General features: G+C 33.1%; 2 protein-coding genes across 2 annotated transcripts; both read left to right on the top strand.

The window, feature by feature from the left end:
* Window positions 1-1,759: 1,759 nt before the first annotated feature.
* Window positions 1,760-4,294, top strand: LOC148932738 (binding partner of ACD11 1-like). Its single transcript, XM_089063679.1, has 5 exons — window positions 1,760-1,919; window positions 2,629-2,732; window positions 2,845-2,920; window positions 3,441-3,518; window positions 3,591-4,294. Exons 1-5 carry the CDS (start codon window positions 1,914-1,916, stop codon window positions 4,155-4,157), a joined length of 831 nt encoding a protein of 276 aa, XP_088919805.1. The 5' UTR covers window positions 1,760-1,913; the 3' UTR covers window positions 4,158-4,294.
* A 5,063-nt stretch (window positions 4,295-9,357) lies between these two features.
* LOC148932739 (TOM1-like protein 1) lies at window positions 9,358-12,119 on the top strand. The gene is made up of 4 exons (XM_089065917.1): window positions 9,358-9,496; window positions 9,889-10,433; window positions 10,617-10,862; window positions 11,448-12,119. Exons 2-4 carry the CDS (start codon window positions 9,915-9,917, stop codon window positions 11,862-11,864), a joined length of 1,182 nt encoding a protein of 393 aa, XP_088922043.1. The 5' UTR covers window positions 9,358-9,496; window positions 9,889-9,914; the 3' UTR covers window positions 11,865-12,119.
* The last annotated feature ends 6,327 nt before the right edge of the window (window positions 12,120-18,446 follow it).

Raw genomic sequence — 18,446 nt, forward strand, 5'->3', positions numbered from 1 at the left:
ATGAACTTGGAGGTATTGTTTTGTTGCTAATATTGGAGTCTGTTCTATTTTGACTGCCGAAATTTGGTGCTTATTTCATGAATTACAGTTGGCAAAGAATATGGGTATTCGAAAGTTGGAGGTGGAGAGTGATAGTTTTACTGGTGTGTCCATGATTGTGGGGAACTTTGAAGTGACCATCAATATCAATTGCAGATTTAAAGTACAGAAAGTGCAGAGTTTATTACATGAGTTTGATTCAGTGGTGCTCCGTCACGTGCATAGGGAAGGGAATTTTGCTGCTAGTCACATTACAAATACAACTTTCAGACCGTGTTTTAGAGTCCTCTCTTTTGAGTCTTAGCATTTGGTTGATGCATGATAGATTAGGTGTTTCTTACGTTCGCTAGTTTGTAATCAGCTCTGTCTATTTTTTTTTTACCAAAAAAAAAAGAAACAAAAGGAAATTAACACTGAATTTGAAATGAATTAAACAATATCGATTGCGAGTTCATGACTTGGAAAACTTAATTTCTACAATCTTAATAACAGATTATGAATATAATTGAAGAAGTTTTAGAAAAGTTTATACATTGAATACTAGTAATTTTTGTGTATACAAATATAATCCCTCCGTCCTTTCTTAATTGGAATATGAGTCTTATTTTTATATATTAATTTTATAATAAAATGTGAATGAAATGAGTCAATGAAATATGAAATCATTACAAAAATTAATAAAAAAAAGTGTCAATTAATTAGGGACAGTCGAAAAATGAAATTGGTGCCAATTAATAGTGTTGGAGGGAGTAATAGGCATCGAACTGGCGTTAGGAAGACTGTCTACAAACACCCAAAATATGAAATTGCATGAGAATAATTTTCCTTATGAATGATATGAAGAAATGATGAAGAAAATTTGAGAATGATATGGAGGAAGAAAAGTTTGAGAATGATGAAGAAAAGTTAGAATGAAAAAAGCGTCGTTCTAAAGTTTTACTTCAGGAGAAAAGAATTCCTAGGTTAGAGGGAGGAAAAAGAATCCCCAATTTTACATCAAAGTTCTTGATATTAGGAATATGATTACGTTCCATATCTTTATAAAAATCAAACCAAACATAATAATTTAAAATTTAGGAATAAAATGACTTGCCTGTCTATTCTTGTTATCAGTCAAACACAGAAATTTAATAATTATGAGTCAGATTATTTTTTTATGGGACAATCCATATAGCCCATACCAAACAAACTAAAGGCTTTTATAAAAAAAAAATGATTCAACTGATTTGAGACGACTCGATAAGGATACGACTTTATTTTCTTTAGAGCTAGGACCGAGGAAGTATTAAGTTCAAAATATTTTAAAAATAATCAATAATATAATTAAGTAGTTTAAAAAACACCATGAAACTTAGTCGCAAACTATAATTCTTAGTACTACAATATTATTTATACCAAGTATTTCACATAATATTAGTTTTCGTATAGTATTATTTTAACTATCAATTTTTGTAAGTATGTTTAATTGTTGTGAAAATAGTTAAATTAAAATCGAACCTTTCATATTTATATTACCATATTTTCCAAAAATAATTTGCCTTGTTTCATGAATGGGCAGATTTTAATAAACTGTCACCTGAAAATTTGATATTCCACGCCGATGCGAATCGTGTGACGCCTAAAAACGCGGGTACTCTCCAGTGCGGTTCAGTCCAATTCGCTGTGATCCGCCTAAAATTTAAGAGTCGCATCTGCAATTTTAATGTAACCGCAAACTGCATACCCCACGGGTCCACACACTTCTTCCTTAACTTCCAAGACTCATAAATTGATCATCAAATATCCAATTCTCTATCTCACACAAACTACTCCAGTTTATTCACAGATTCAAATTTCTCTCGCATCTCTCCTGTAATCACGCGCACTCGTAGGCAATGACTGTAAGTATATCCATGGTTTAGTTTTCACTGTTTTTTTTTTTCATTTTCAGTGTTGTTAGACACAAATTTATTTAGTAGCGTTAGATATTTTTCAATTTTCTTCTCCCCTGTTGGCTTTTCGCAGTATTTTACCTCGAACAAGATTTGTTAAAAACTTAGGTTTCCGTGAATAAGTTTGGTTTCGATTTTGTGATATCGCTGCTTTAGTGGATTGAGATGCAGATTATAGCTATTTTTCCTGATTGATTTTCGATTTGTTGAGCTTTTTTTGGTTTTTCCAAATGAGGATGTCAATAACTAAACTGAATTGAGGAATTTATATGTCTATTATTTGTATGTGAGTGTGTTGATGGATATAATATAGTAAAACGTTTGATCGCCTATAACGTAATAGATGAGATGATGATTATATCTGGAACAAGAGCTACTAAGCTGAATTTGTACTGTGGCTCAAGACCTAGAGTTATTCTTTGTTTCTCCTGGATTATTGACAATTATGGAAAGTAACATGATTGTTCGAGCTAAGATTCAATTTGTTGTTTTTGAATAAGAATGTTTCAATTAGGGGGGGTTTGGATTTGGACCAATATTTGGATGTTATTCTATTCAGTTATTTAAGTTGGATGAGATCATTTATCAAGGATAAATCCGTTTAACTTTGTGCTGAAACTGTATATTTGAAAATCCTCTCACTCTTTGTTCATGGCAGACCAGGACTGTGAAAGTGAGCAATGTCTCACTCAGTGCAACAGAGCGGGACATCCAGGAGTTCTTTTCCTTTTCTGGGGTGATCCAATATGTTGAAATGAAAAGGTTCGGTCACTGACCCTTAGATTGTTTCTCCTTTATGATTCAAGTCTCGGATGATTGCTCTATGGTGGTTAGCAATGTTATTTGGACTCATCTATTGCTTGCTTGTTTTCAGTGAAAGTGAGAGATCTCAATCTGCGTATGTCACTTTCAACGATGCTCAGGGTGCAGAAACTGCTGTTCTTCTTTCGGTATCCTTCTCAATACTCTCTCTCTATCTGTTGTTGGGCTTGCACCCTATTTTTGGGAGTGGGGTGTTGTTCAGTTTTTGGAAAATGAGATGTGTTTGTTATATTTCTGTCAAATCCATACCATTTAGTTTGTAACTGCTCACAAATCCAAACTTTGTACTAACTGCTTACATTTTTGTTTTGCCATGATAATTGACATATGGTTTTGGCTGAGGCAGAAGTTGATCAATTCCATACAGTAAAAATTTTAGTATCTTTTTCTCCTTAAAGTTGAATATCTTTCCTTTCCTTGATCCTTAATTGTTTAGGTCGATAAGTGATTTCCATAGGAAAGTGCATCACAATTCCCCCTTTTGTTGCTTTCCTTTTTTTCTACTCGTTACTGAGGTCTGTTTTCCAGTTGAATGTTGGTTTATTTCTGTCTAATTATTATTCTGGTTGAACTATAGAAAGGCGAAATAAAGGAACAAAATCTTGGTTTGTCGTAGAAGGCAAAATTTTAAGCAATCTTATTTTGCAGGGAGCTACAATAGTGGACCAGTCAGTAACCATTGCTCTTGAACCAAACTATACACTGCCAGCAACAGCAGCAGCTACCGTATGGAAGCTTTTGTTTTTTCACTTTTGAAATACCTCTCGTGGGGAGTTATTTAACAGCTTTCTTTTACAGGCATCACAAAGCGATAATGCAGGCGGTAGTGTTGCAGCTGCTGCACAGAAGGCAGAGGATGTTGTTAGCGGCATGTTGGCCAAGGGTTTTATTTTAGGGAAGGACGCACTTAACAGGGCAAAGTCTTTCGATGAGAGGCACCAACTCATATCAACTGCTTCAGCCAAAGTAGCATCGCTGGATCAAAAGATTGGACTGAGTGAGAAAATCACTGTTGGAGCGACCATAGTCAACGACAAAGTGAAGGAAGTAGACCAGAAGTTCCAGGTTTCTGAGAAGACTAAAACAGCTTTTGCTGCTGCAGAACAGACTGTGAGTAGCGCAGGAACTGCCATCATGAAAAACCGATACATCCTAACTGGCACTTCATGGGTTGCCGGTGCTTTCAGCCGGGTTCAAAAGGCAGCCGGGGATGTTGGACAGAAAACAATGGAGAAAGTTGCTGAGGAAGAGCAGGGAAGAAATGAAGCTCAAGGTTACACTCAGCTTCACTCATTTGATTCACCAAAAGATGCTCCAACTCCAAGCGACAAAAAATCCGACTCTCCAAAGGGCGTGATTCTATAAATTATATGAGGTGAGAGTAATTTGTGTATATATTATACTCCATGCTTTGCGAAGCTCGAATCATTTAGCTAGATACTAGCTCCCCGTTTGAATATTTGGTGCTTGTCTTTTGAATAAGATGTGTAATTATAACTTTATATATACTGAGCCGTTGACATGCATTTAACATCTTTTGTTTAACAGCAGATCAATAGAGTACGTTTATGTAGCATTATAGCTTTATACTAAGGTAATGTTTGTATTTAGGGTGCACTTGACCAATCTCATTTTTATGCACCATTGATTTGCAAAGTTAAAAGGACTTGTGGTTGGATTAACATATATAGGTATTTATTTCAAATGACGTATTGCTAGTCTGATTTACGTATCGATTATAAGAAAAGTTTTACTCATTTTATTTTCACTCATCATCTAAGACAAGAAATTTTGAGAATATTTTAAATTATAATTGTAATTACCAAATCTTCCATTCGAAGTTTGCTTTTTTAATTGGTTGTTTCGTCAGCGTCGGCCAATTGATTACATATCTATATAATAAAATTATGTACTAGAGAGTAATAATTTTAAATTAGTTGTGGTGGCACATTCTCAGGCGCATAACTAAATGAGAAATAATATTTCTATTTAGCTAAGTACAGTATTTTGAATTTACAACTCTGCCTTGTGTCGACAGAGAATAAAATGCTTGTTGGGTTGGGTAATTACATATAAGAGGTAACATCAGGTGTTCAGTTCAATTGCTGAAATTTTTGAAGAGACCAAAAAAAATGCAGATGAAATACTATATGGTCATTGCATTAGAACTTGAATATGCTTAGACGTCTATTGTGTGTGTGCGCCATGCTCAACATTATTCTCTCTCTTATTTTATCATTTCTCCACTTTAACTATTTATTATCATTTTTATAAAACGAGTGCGCAAAAGTGATCAGGACTCCTAATGGCGGATGGAGGGAGTAAGTATTATGTAAGGAGCAAAAAGTGTGCAAAATTAGTAAAGTATGAGATAGAAATAGAAAAGGATGAAGTCTTATTAGTGGAAAATAAGTCATCTCATAAGAAACAAAAACTTGTCAAAAAATAAAAGTGGACTAATTTTAAGGAATGAACCAAAATGACAAAAAATTTCCCATTGAGTTAAAATCATTTTAAGGCTTGTCAAATTGGGTACCCGCGGATACCCGATCAGAAAATTTCTGCTACCAAATTCCGAATTTCCCAAAACCTAATACCCGATAGCCGATCCGAATTTGATTTTGGGTACCCAATTACCCGATTCGGGTATCCTGTCCCGGAAAATCGGGTATCTAGTCTCGATTTTAATTTTAATTTCTTTATTAAAAAAATAACTATAAACTCTTAAAAATTCAAACATGTAGTTTGAATTTATTACAAACTTGAAGTAGTATTTAAGAGAAAATTACTACAAACTTTTAGAAATAAGTAGTTCAAATTTAAGAGAAATTAGAAATATAAAATTTATAAGTTATAGTAATAAAATATTAGTAACATTTTTCATCCATTTAAAATAAGTCAATAACTATCAAAATTTATAAGTCTCGTAAGGAAAGAAATTACATTTAATTACGCATGAGCGCTTGATTTCTGGGGTTACCCAACTAAATGTGACTTACTACTTAGGTCTCATAAAGAAAGAAATTATATTATTTAATTAATTAAATTTTTAAAAATCATGATAAATAGTTATAGTTTATTAATTTAAAAAAATTGAATGATTCAGATATATCCAATTGTGTGTGTATCGGGTTATATTTAATTTTTAAAAAATTGAATAATTCGGATATACCCGATTGGGTATCGGATAACCCAATAGCCAATAGCCAATAATCCAAAAATCTCACTACCCGATCCTGATTAGAAATCCGAAAATTGAATTTTGGGTATCCAATTACTCAATTTTTCGGGTGAATATTGGGTATTCAATACCCGATATCTGTCTAGACATACTTAATTTTAACGGTTCATTTAACGACACTATCAATTTAGAGACAAAATGTATTAATTCGTAGTACTTAGGATCTGAAGCTATCAAATACTCACTCCGTCAATAAAAATAGTCTTATTTGTGCATCTCGTGCATTTAATGCACAATTTATGAGGTAGAATAAGAAAGAAAAAGAATAGTTGAAGAATGAAAAGAAGTGATGAAAAAGTTTCTTTAAATGCATAAACGAAAAATGAATTACTGCTATTCTTTTTTAGATGTTGGAAGTTTTGTGTTATAGATCAGTATTATAAAATGATTATAAGTTTGTAGTTAAAAATAAACTTAAATAATGTAAATATAAATTACTATATTACTATTTGAATAATGTATTATATGGATTAAAATGTGAAAGAGTATTATTTTTAGTGGATCAAGAGTATTAAACTTCTATTTTAGAATAACAACAAAAAAGTTTAAAATTTCTGTTTTAGTTTTAGATAATAATATATTGAAATGTGGGTGTTAAAATGAAACTAGTGTTAGCCCACGTGCGATGCACGACATAATATTTTTTTATCATAAATGTTTAAATTGTTAATTGATTAATTAAAAAACGAAAATATAACTATATAAAATTTAAAAAAAAAGAAAAATATACTATATAATAACAATCCAATAAATATATGCTCCTCGGTTCATTTTACACCTAGAGACATAAAGTTAAACATATTTGAAATGGAATCAAGGCAGATACAATTATTTGGACAACGACGAAGAGACTATATCAAGTGTTAGACACATTTAAAAATATGTTTAAAACAATCCTTCATATATCTCAACTAAAAATAATGTAAATCACACTTTTAACAAAATAATAAATCGATAACTCATAATATTCAAAACGTCAAAATTATGACCATAAAAAAATTCAAATGATAAACTACACAAAATATTACATTAATTGATTGAATTAACACTATGAATAATATAGCCCTTTTGAATGTTGTAACGTTTATCTTTATTTATTGTACTTTTAAACGTGGCTTATTGAAATATGAAACATCTATACTATTTTTTATGCTACTTTACAATTCACGATGCTGCAAATTTTCTTTTTGTAAAATATATTTAATATAAATATATATTTTACTTAGTATGATCACCTTAATATAAGATGTCTCACTTTCCTTTTCACTTTGTTCTTAAAGATGTTCATTTTCATTTTTAGAAAAAGTTTTTTCGCATTAATATAAATATTATATTTTCTTTCTCTACTTTATACAGAAAACAAAACCTCGTAAAATCTCGTGTCGTCCCACAAATGTAACTATCTTTTATGAGCATGGATCTAAACTCTTAATTAAATAATTGGACCAACTAATTAGAATCAGTTACACAGTCTATTGCTAATTGAGAATACATTTAGAGTTACACCGTCTATTGCTAATTAGGAATTCATTTAGAGTTACACAGTCTATTGCTAATTAAGAATTCAGTTAGAGTTTTGTACGGTAATGAACTTTTTGTATGACTAAATTAATAGTATTGAATTATATAAATTGTTTGATTGCTTACGTTATATTTAGGATAATCTTAATTTGAAATGCTTGGTTGATGGATCAAAATTTTCATTACAAATATTATAATAATTTTTGAATCACTTTTTTAACTATCCAATTAAATAAAATATTAACAAAAGTTAATTAATTATTCAGAATAAATAAATGACAAAAATATAAAAAGCATTTTAACAAAATGATCTCATTAATCTCACTCAGCAATTCATATCAATAATCTCATTAATGACCAATCAATTCTATAATTGATTATGTTTATTATTTTGGTAATTTCGAAAATTTAGCTTTCCATGAGTGAATTTTGTTGTTGATTATTTTTAGCACTTTTAAAAATTATACTTTCTATTCATCTTTAAACTGATTACACATCTCAGCACTTCATCTTAATTACCCAAAAAAACGTATTCCCCATGATTGTATGCTCAACTGGTTGAAAAAAAAAATCAATTTCATATAATATAATAATATTTTAATATACATCTAATATTTGGTTAATTTTGGAAGTGGAATAATCTAATTCTTCCAATTGGTATATATTTACCCCAATGATATCAATATTATTAAGTGAAAATTAAAATATTATAAATGATGGTAGACTTTCCATGCTACTAATATTCAATTAGTTCCATGATTCCATCACTTAAAATCAATCAACAATAAACCATTAATCAAAAAACAAAGAAAAAAATATATTTAATTAGGCTAAAGAATTCCCCTCTATCTTCTCTTATATATGCTCTAATACGTTTCTATTTATCTTCTCTTCCAATATTTTCTTTCCGCCTCCATTATTTGATTAACCTTCATCTTCTTTGGTAATCTTTTCTAGCACTTCCATTGTCATACGTTAGCGTCATTTTTTTCATCCAGTCAGTTTGCTTCCATTCGCTGGTAAGAACTCCAAACAAAAATCAATCACATATATTATATTGTAACTTTGTGTGACCACAAGAGTTCCATGATATAAAATTATGCAAGAAGTCCACTATTGAAAATCACAATATTATAAAAAATCATGGACAGTAAAATTTCACAAAATAGTGTATTTCAAAATCAAATTCAGCAATTTGCATTCCATGTTAGTTTGGACTTTGGAGCACTCGCCAACATTCATTTCTTCTTACTTTTATTGTTGGAATTTCGTTGAAAGAAGACGTCTTGTGAATGAGTATTTATAGAGACTTGTTTTATGTTGTATTTCATACTGCAATAATATCAATCAATTATGGTCAATTGACATTTATTTTAACGTTCATTTCTCTATTAAAATTTCAAATCAAATGCACCAATAAATTATGTAACCGATTGTGGTGTGGTGACAATATTAAATTGCTTTAATTGTGCATTATTATTTTCTAAACGCCCATAACTATTGAATATTTAAAGTCTTATCTAAATTTTTTTATTATTCAAAATAATGGTCAAAACTCGCCTTTTATATACGTATAGATTAAAAGACATAATTTGTTTTGGTGAAAACATAATTGTTTTTACGATCTGATTGGAGCGTCGGTACACGTGCAACATAATACTAATATTTCCCAATTAAGTTGAGATAAGGATAAACTCAACTACCTGAGCTATTAATCTATTTTGATAAAACTAATATTAATGTATTTACAATTATTAATTAATTCAGATTATATGGAGTATATAACTTTGACGGTAGCCTGCAGCTCAGAAGATTCCGCTGTGGAAATAAGCCTCCAAAAAAGTCTATATATTAAAACCCAAAGAGTCGTCACACTTCAAACGGAATAACCTTCACTTTAACCAAGTCTTCTTCTCCAAGATTTTTCTCCTTCAATTCTAAGGTATCCTGTTTAGCCCCTTTTTTCTCGATCTACCACTTATGCTTTGATTCATGATCTGTTGAAATTTGTATTTAATTGGTTGTTTTTGCCTTTTTTTTTTTGCTGTTAATTTGTATCATTTCTATGTCTTGTACAATTTAGGGTTTAGTGTTGTTTCCTTTTGAATATTGGAGTTTGAGTTTTAAGTTGTAAAGGATTTGGGTTTTGTTATGTGGTCTGTGGCTGGATAGTATAGGATTTTGAATTTGAACTGAATTATTCGATCAAATAGTTTGTTGACTAGGGTTTGGGTTTATCTGATATTTTTGAGCATTTCATTGAAAAGATTTGGCAAACTAGACTTCATTTTAGATCCAAATTGCCATTGCTTAAGAATATCAAAACCGTTTCAGGGTTTTCTAGATCGTTCTGTGAAAATATGAGTGACAATTTGATGGAGAAAGTCAGCGCCTTTGGTGAGCGCTTGAAAATTGGGGGATCTGAGGTGGGGCAGAAGATTACTGCTGGCGTGAGCTCTGTTAGTTTCAAGATGAAGGAGTTCTTCAACGGTCCGAATCAGGCTGATAAGCTTGTCGAAGAAGCAACTGCCGAGACTCTTGACGAGCCTGATTGGGCCACAAATCTCGAACTTTGTGATATGATCAATCATGAGAGGGTCAGCAGTGTTGAGTTGATCAGGGGAATAAAGAAAAGGATTGTGCTGAAAAGCCCTAGGATTCAGTATTTGGCCCTTGTGTTGCTTGAAACTGTTGCGAAGAATTGTGAGAAGGCGTTCTCTGAGATTGCGGCGGAGAGGGTACTGGATGAGATGGTGAAGCTGATTGATGATCCGCAGACTGTGGTCAACAATCGGAATAAGGCTCTGATATTGATTGAATCGTGGGGAGAGTCCAGTAATGAACTTCGTTACCTGCCTGTTTTTGAAGAAACATATAAGGTACAATTGCTTCTCTGAATAGGTCCGAATTTCCAATATTGTTTTGTTCATTGCTGCTTGTTGTTGAAATTAAGAACTGGTATTAAGTTAGCCTTTTGTGTTTTATTATCATCTCCTTTAAATTATTCCTTGTCTTGAGAAATCGTTAACCAACTTCCTATTTGTGTTCCTACTCTCTTTTAGAGTTTGAAATCAAGAGGAGTTCGATTTCCTGCTCGTGATGAAGAGAGTCTGGCTCCAATATTTACTCCTGCAAGATCTGTGGAAGCAACAGCACCTAATGCCACAGCTGGACAGCAACTCCATTATGATATCCCTGTGCAGAGCTTTTCTGCTGAACAGATAAAGGAAGCATTTGATGTGGCAAGAAACAGTATTGAGCTTCTAAGCACCGTTTTATCCTCTTCCCCACAGCAAGATGTTCTCGAGGTAGCAAACCACTTTTATATTTGCATATCATAATTGTCATTTCGACTGTGCCTCACTCTTGATGCCATGTACAGGAGTGCATTTGCTTCTGATTTAGCTTTCCTTTCATTCCAATTACCATTATCTTAATTCTTTTTCGGGTCATAATCATCATGTCTTTAGATTCTCTAGAAATTTTTGGATATAAGTGCAGAATTTGATTAATAGCCTTCCTCGCGTTCTCCATTCTATTGGACCATCAGTAAAATGTTCGGGGGGCTTAAATTTACATCATTTCACTGTTTAGGGACTTAATTAGTGATGGCATTATCTTCTTACAATTTTGTTCAAAGATTAGTTTAATCTGTAAAGCCAACTTCAAGCTGTTTATCAGTACATCATATCATAGTTTTGGCAATTTCGGCATGATTTGCTTGATAAAATACAAAAATGAGTAGATCACAATGCTGAAAGAGGCGCATGAGCTTATAGAAAGTTGGGGTTTGCTGTATTTCGTCTCTAATATTCTTCTATCTTTTAGTTTTAATGGTTATTGATCAGTGCTCATATTTCTACTTGATTTTCAAATGTACAAACTCTATGTAGGATGAATTGACCACCACCCTTTTACACCAATGCCGCGAGTCCCGTTACACGGTTCAGAAAATAATCGAAACAGGTGGCGACAACGAGGCAGTGCTCTTCGAAGCGCTGAATGTTAACGACGAGATTCAAAAAGTTCTATCCAAATTTGAAGAGATGAAGACGCCCTCAGGGTCGCCAAAGGGGCCGGAGCCTGCCATGATCCCGGTCGCTGCTGAGCCCGATGATTCACCGTCAGCCGGCAAAGAAGAATCCCTCGTCAGAAAGCCTCGGTCGGGCAGCAACGGCGGGAACAACGACGAGATGATGGACGATCTAGATGAGATGATCTTCGGCAAGAAGTCTGGCGGCACGTCGGAGGCCGGGGCGCAAGATGCAAAGAAACAGCAGCCACCCAAAGACGATCTAATCTCCTTCTAAGTTGGATTACTTAAAAACATGATTGATATTGGGTTTGTTGATACTTTTGACATCTGATATACTGGACTCACCTTGAACGATATACCACTGTGCACTCTATTTTCTTTTTCTTTTTCTAAATCTTAATCTTTTATATTTTGAAAGCTGGGAGTCTACTTTATTGGTATCCACGCTAGTTATTTGTAGTGGAGCTACACTGGATGTAATTTGCCTATCATTGATCTTTTATGATTTATATGAAGAGGTTATTTTTAAGAGTTGATTGTTACATAATCATTAGTTTTGGTCTGTTTTGGCATTTCAAACTCATTTTCGAAATGTTCCGAGTGTGTTGCAACAATTTCTACTAGAACCTAACCGACAGTTAACAGAAAATTTGTAAACATGCATTTAACAGAAAATTTGTAAACATGCATTGGGGCTTTTCATAGTTGTATGGATAATTTGTTTTTCCCATGGTTTGAGAGTTTGGTAGATGTTATTTTAGGAATGAAAAAATCTAAAGCATTGTTTGGTTGAGGTGTGGTTATGAAAATAATGGCAAACTGACTCTTACGAATGGAAATGTCAATGTCAAACACCATGTTCTAAATCTCTTGAAACAATTCCAATTCTAATTTCAATTCTATTCTCCCGCCATATAAGCCGACTTGTGGTGTACAAGTCAGCACCTGCACCGGAAAGAGATCGACGAGTTGTTTTTTGGAAAGTCAAGGTTAGTGTTTGTCCAATTGCTTTGGTGGAGTATGTATGCCGAATTACGTCCTCACTTTCACAATCCCACGAGCTTGGACCATGTTCACGATCGTGAGCAAGTATTGGTGATGGCTACGGATGATGTCCTCAATGCATCGGCTACAGGTCTACTAAATGGCAGAAAGTAGGATTAAAGCTCATATGTTCAACCCAATATAAAAGAAGCAAAAGCACAATTGCGACCTGTCTAGGGCAAAAGAGGGCCACGAACATGCCCCTCTTGACTCTGTTGCAACCATGTCGCAGGCCAGCCCCACACACTCTGCCTTCGAAGGTGACATAGCTGCGTCTCAGAGCACCGCCCAAGACGCGCGTACTCAGTCCATTCTTTATGAAGAAGTTTGAACACACCCATATCTCGCGTGTCAACTCTTGTAATCGAATTGGATTTCACAACACACACCTTTGCTTGTGTCGTGTAGACCATCCCAAAGAATATATTCTTCTTAGTTTGAAAAATATATATGTATAAACATAGTGGTTCTTCTTTCTCTTTCTGAATGTTTGTAGCATGCTCTATACTATAAATTTGTTCATATATGCAATAACTGATGACCTTTTAAAAGACCAAAAGTATCAGGACAGGACAGAATATTTTGTCGATCATATCACCAAATTTATGCGGTTGCAGTTTCTTTAGGAACTTACCTTTTGTCATTGCAGAAAAGGCTCATAGATTCTTCCTGCCATGTCGCTGTACTAAATCTGCCATCTTTCAGACACTTCCATTTGAATGGAAAGGCTCATGACAGCATTGTCGATTGTGACGTATATCACACATCCTTACTTAGGCTATTTCTCTCTATACAAAATAAAAGGTACCCTTTTTATGGCATGCTGGCACTCGAAGATCAGCTTGAAATCGCTAATATTTTACATGTTGAGTTTTACTGATGTCATTTCTTATTTTTCAAATCTTAAAGCTTACTTTTGTTTGTCTCTAGATTGATTGGGAAGTGGTTGTTTCAAATGTATGCACAAGAAAATTCAACAGCAACTGCGGCTAGAATCACAACTCTTCAGCTCTTGCTTTGCGCATATACTGTCTAGATGCAGCCATCTCTTAATGGAGGTTTCGGAGCCAAGTTGTGCAATAGATGAGGAAGTACATCGGACTCCAATGCTGCAGAAAACACCAAGAACTAGAGTAGGATTAGCAAGCGGAGGGGATCTGAATAGCTGAGACAGAAAAAACAAGTTTGTAGTTATAAACTCTAAATGCTCATAAACAAAACTTTTTGGGCAATTCCTAGGAAAAGTTGGGATTATCCTTATCACCTATCAAGGCAGGTATGTTGTACTACATTGAGCTGAAATTACAACTTCAGTTTTCCTCCAAATATGTTTAAATTTATGTATGTATGTGAAAGATCAAACAAATGTAGTAGGAGGTATTAAAGATACTTCAATTCTAATATCACCATTTATTGTTCACTTCTTTGTGACTAAATTTATTGACTTCTTTCATTCTTAATTTTGTTATTTTAGTACAACTATTCCAAGATATTGTGGTGATTGGATTTAAAATAAACAAAATTCGCATATAACTTTAAATTTTTTTGTACCAACATGAATATAGTGTCGAAACTTTTTATCTTGTAAATTAAGTATCTTAGTTTATATTCCTAAATAACATGTTTCGTGTAAATTGATTTTTTTTTGGTTATTTCATAATTTTTCGTTAGGTTAAATTTGGGTTTGTCCATGAACTTTGAAATTGAAAAATGAAATTATGAAGTTTTAATTTTTCTCCATTGTCCCATCTATATACAAAATGTTAATCTTTTAATAATGTTCAAAATGATATTTTTCACTAAAATAAAGAATAGACAAAAAAGAAAGAAAGGGAAAGAAAAGAGAATACACTAAGGGAAATAAAAGAGAAAATACTTACTTCATCCGTCCACTAAACGTTGCCTACATCTGACTTGGTGTGGATTTGAAGAAATATGAAGAAAAGAGGGTGGAAAACGCTAGTGGAATGAGTCTCACTTTTATATAAATGTTAGTTTTATAATAAAATGTGAGTGCAATGAGTTAGTGAAAAGTGGGGTCCACAGTCCACTTACCAAAAATGAAAAAAGATAAATGTGGCCGAACTGAAATGACAAAGCGGACAACATTTGGTGGACAGAGTTAGAGTTGTCAAGTGGGTTGGGCTATACAGCCCATCCCGGGCCAGACCCATGTTTGAGGTGGGTTGGGAAGCTTGGCCCAACCTAAACCCACTTGACAAGTGGGTGCCAAGTGGGTTGGGCCAAACTTTGTTTGAATTTTTTTTATTTATATATATCAAAGAGATTCTAAAATATTATATGCAAAAATAAAATATACTTATAATTTTTTGTTTTTAAAATAAAACATATAACTTGTAGTTTGTCTAATTTTTACTAAATTTAAACTTAAATAAAAATGTTGAAGTTCATTTGTTGACTTCGGATTAATACCATTTTTCACGCTATTGCCTCTATCTAGAAGTGCGTAACTATTATCCCTAAACACAATGTAATAGAGATATTTGAGATTACGAGAAATGTTACTCCTTCTGTCCCTAAAATTTGTCACCTATTTCCGTTTTCTTTCGTTCCTAAAAATTTGTCACCTTTCACTTTTATCATTTTTGGTAGTCGACCCCACATTCCATTAACTTTTGCAACACACTTTCTATTACATTTCTTAAAACTTGTGTTGGGTCAAAATGTTACAATTTTTTAGGTCAATTCACCGGTACGTATTCAACAATTGAATTAGACTTATATATTTGTAGTTCATATGCCACTTGGTCACATGGACACTTGTTCATTACTGTTGTATGCCCGCGATTTATGCTTGTCAATTATATATCATGTTTCCATCATTACTGTTGTATGCTCTCGATATATGCTTGTCAAACTTCTTATTGGAGTTGTATGATGTTTTTTTATTTAGGCTCTAGATTGTATTTGTCTCGTGATGATGAATATAAGAAAGCAATGATTAAAGCTCTTTATTGCAACCACCGTGATTGTGATAATTGAGATAAGGCAAATGCCTTGTCTAAACCAAAAGAAATGAGAGGTCACTGGGAAAAAGTTCATAAATATGAGTAAGAAATTTTGTAATATTTGCGGCAATTGTATCAATGATGAGAATCTCGCATGTAAAATTTTCCCCAACATAAGGGTTGCCCAAGAAAGGGCGGCAAGGACCCCGAAGATCTAGGGGCGAGCGAGGAAGAGGTACAGGAGGACCCGTTAAAGGGTGCAGCACTTAAAGACTTTATTATCAACGCGGGAAGCTTCGTACCAAAGAAGAAAATAAACAGCATAAGATGATATCTTTTGTATGGAAGCTTGATTAATATCAATCTTTAACAATGACTTTCAATCGGATTGAGTAGAAGTTTCAATATGTGTGAATACATTATTTTAAACGTCTTTATCTTTTGTATGGAAGCTTGATAATGTTGATCAGTTGATATCTTTGACAATGACTTTCAATCGGATTGATATCTTTTGTACCCCACATTCCATTAACTTTTGTAACACATTTTCTATTACATTTCTTAAACTTGTGTTGGGTCAAAATGTTATAAATTTTTAGGTCAATTCACCGGTAGGTATTCAACAATTAAATTAGACTTATATATTTGTAGCTCATATGCCAATTGGTCATGTGGACACATGACAAGTTGATAAACATTTTTTGCATGTTTTTAAGACCTAGAATTAGGAGCAAAAATTTAGTGGTCAAGACATACCACATGACAATGTGATGTGGTATGTCCCACTAATAATAATACTTTGACAAATGGATTTACAGAAGTCCAACTAAATACTTTCATCCTTTTCTAAAAATGGACATTATTATAAAATTTGGAAACTATCCAAAAATTAAGAGCACTTATATTTAATATAATGAATGCATTTATATTTGACCAAAATACTTCCACTATGAACTAGTAAAAATTATTTTGTCCTTTTATATTTCTAATTCTAAGAATAATTTAATAAGAAAAACATATATAGTAATTATCTTATTATATTTTGATTTTTAGAGTTTTTTATGGTATGTCAATGATAATTTAATATAATAAAATTAACTTTTATGTCATTTTCTTATTATTAGCCACTTATATATTTAATATAATTATTCATATAGTCTTTAACAATAGTAAAATAAGTATAAAAATGAAACTATATAATCAATCATAGTTACATACGTTTAATATAATCGTTTAATATAATGCTAACAAATTTTGTTTATGATTTAGTTTAAGGTAATGGTAATTATTTGTAATTTTTTGCATACATATAAAATAAGAAATAAAGTAAACAACAAATTTAAGTTATCATTACATTAACCGTGGGAAAAATCACAAATAAAAAATGTAACTATAAGTTAAATTATAAATAAAATTCAAGTGGCATTATATTAACTATGCAAAATTAGGAATAATTATATAGTTTCATTTTTATATTATTTTACCATTACACATGTATGAACAATTATACTATTAAACATAAAGGTGACAAATGACCTTAATTTTGTTATATTAAATACTCGTCTGCATTCTTATTGACAACTAATTTGGTCACAAAATATATAAGTGTGTTATACATATTGCAGGGGTGTATTAGGGTCCTTCACAGCTCTTTGGTGTTAAGCTTCAAACAAATCACGCCCTTGGATCCTTTGGATCCTTGAATTGGAAGTTGTGATCAATGCATTATTAGGATTCGTTCGGTTCTTCAAATATGGGTTTGGCAGATATATTTCTTGAGCAGAATTAAATGTGTAGGGCCCACAACTACCGAAATGTGTTCTGGCGTTCGCTTTCTTCATTTTGGGCCCAGAATTGGTCCATTAATTCATTTTGTGTATAAACAAATAAACAATGTATATTACGAAATGACTTTTATGCCCTCTACAAATTCAAATCAATTGGACTCCTCGGCCTCTTCAATTTATGGGCGGCAAATTGGGGAAATTTGGCTATTCAAATTCACGACTGCGTAAAGCACTATACCCACACCCTTCAATAAAAAGGAGCTGCAAGAGGAGGTAAATACTCTTCCTAGGCGACGTTTAGTCATACTTGTGCCGTGAATCGATGTTTTCCAAATATTTGTTGGTTGAATAAGATGCACGATGTGTTTTGGTGTAGTTTGGGTTTTATGTCTTCGAATCGACAGTGGAATAGACTGTACGGTTAGTTATTACAATGATGTTTTTGAGCTTGAAACGATTTGTGCTGTTTGTTTGCTGTAGGAGTTATGGCCGAGAGTGGAAGAGAACATTCTGTTCGCTCAACCGGAAATCCCTCAGAAGGTAAGTTGCTGCATTAATCCAGAGATATACATGGTTTCAAGGAATTGTATCTGAAAGTTTGACATGAACCTTGTTGTATTTTGGTTGACTTGTAACTTCGGAGTTAGGTATCCCTCTACCTTCTCGAAGGAAATATCGTAAAGGTGACCGATCTCGTAGGATTTGGACCGTTCGAGAGGAAGAAATCCTCGCTACATGTTTGCTGGATCTGGTCTCTAGGGGATGGAAAAGTGACAATGGCTTCCGGACTGGGTATTTAGGAAAGATCGAGGATGCTATCCGGAAGGAATTTCCAAACACCGACATCAAAGGCAATCCTCATGTAACTTCTAAACTACAAGCTTGGAAGAAGAACTACGGTAGCATGAGAGCTATACTCGGAAGGAGTGGAGTGGGGTTCAATTCTGATAATGAATACCGGATTGAATGCGATGACGATCAATGGGAAGCAATCGTCCTGGTAATGATTACTAAATAATTTCTGTATTTATTCGTAGCAACTTTACAGAGACTAAT

This window comes from Salvia hispanica, chromosome 2 (genome assembly GCF_029641045.1).
Source record: "Salvia hispanica isolate PSC_SH4W2 chromosome 2, Shi_PSC_v1, whole genome shotgun sequence".
Taxonomy (NCBI): Eukaryota; Viridiplantae; Streptophyta; class Magnoliopsida; order Lamiales; family Lamiaceae; genus Salvia; species Salvia hispanica.

Coding starts and splice junctions, on each gene's coding strand:
- LOC148932738 (XM_089063679.1), top strand. Junction 2,733..2,844: donor CAATATGTTGAAATGAAAAG/GTTCGGTCACTG, acceptor GCTTGTTTTCAG/TGAAAGTGAGAGATCTCAAT. Junction 2,921..3,440: donor AAACTGCTGTTCTTCTTTCG/GTATCCTTCTCA, acceptor CTTATTTTGCAG/GGAGCTACAATAGTGGACCA.
- LOC148932739 (XM_089065917.1), top strand. CDS start 9,915: ATGAGTGACAATTTGATGGAGAAAGTCAGCGCCTTTGGTGAGCGCTTG. Junction 10,434..10,616: donor TTTTTGAAGAAACATATAAG/GTACAATTGCTT, acceptor ACTCTCTTTTAG/AGTTTGAAATCAAGAGGAGT. Junction 10,863..11,447: donor CACAGCAAGATGTTCTCGAG/GTAGCAAACCAC, acceptor AACTCTATGTAG/GATGAATTGACCACCACCCT.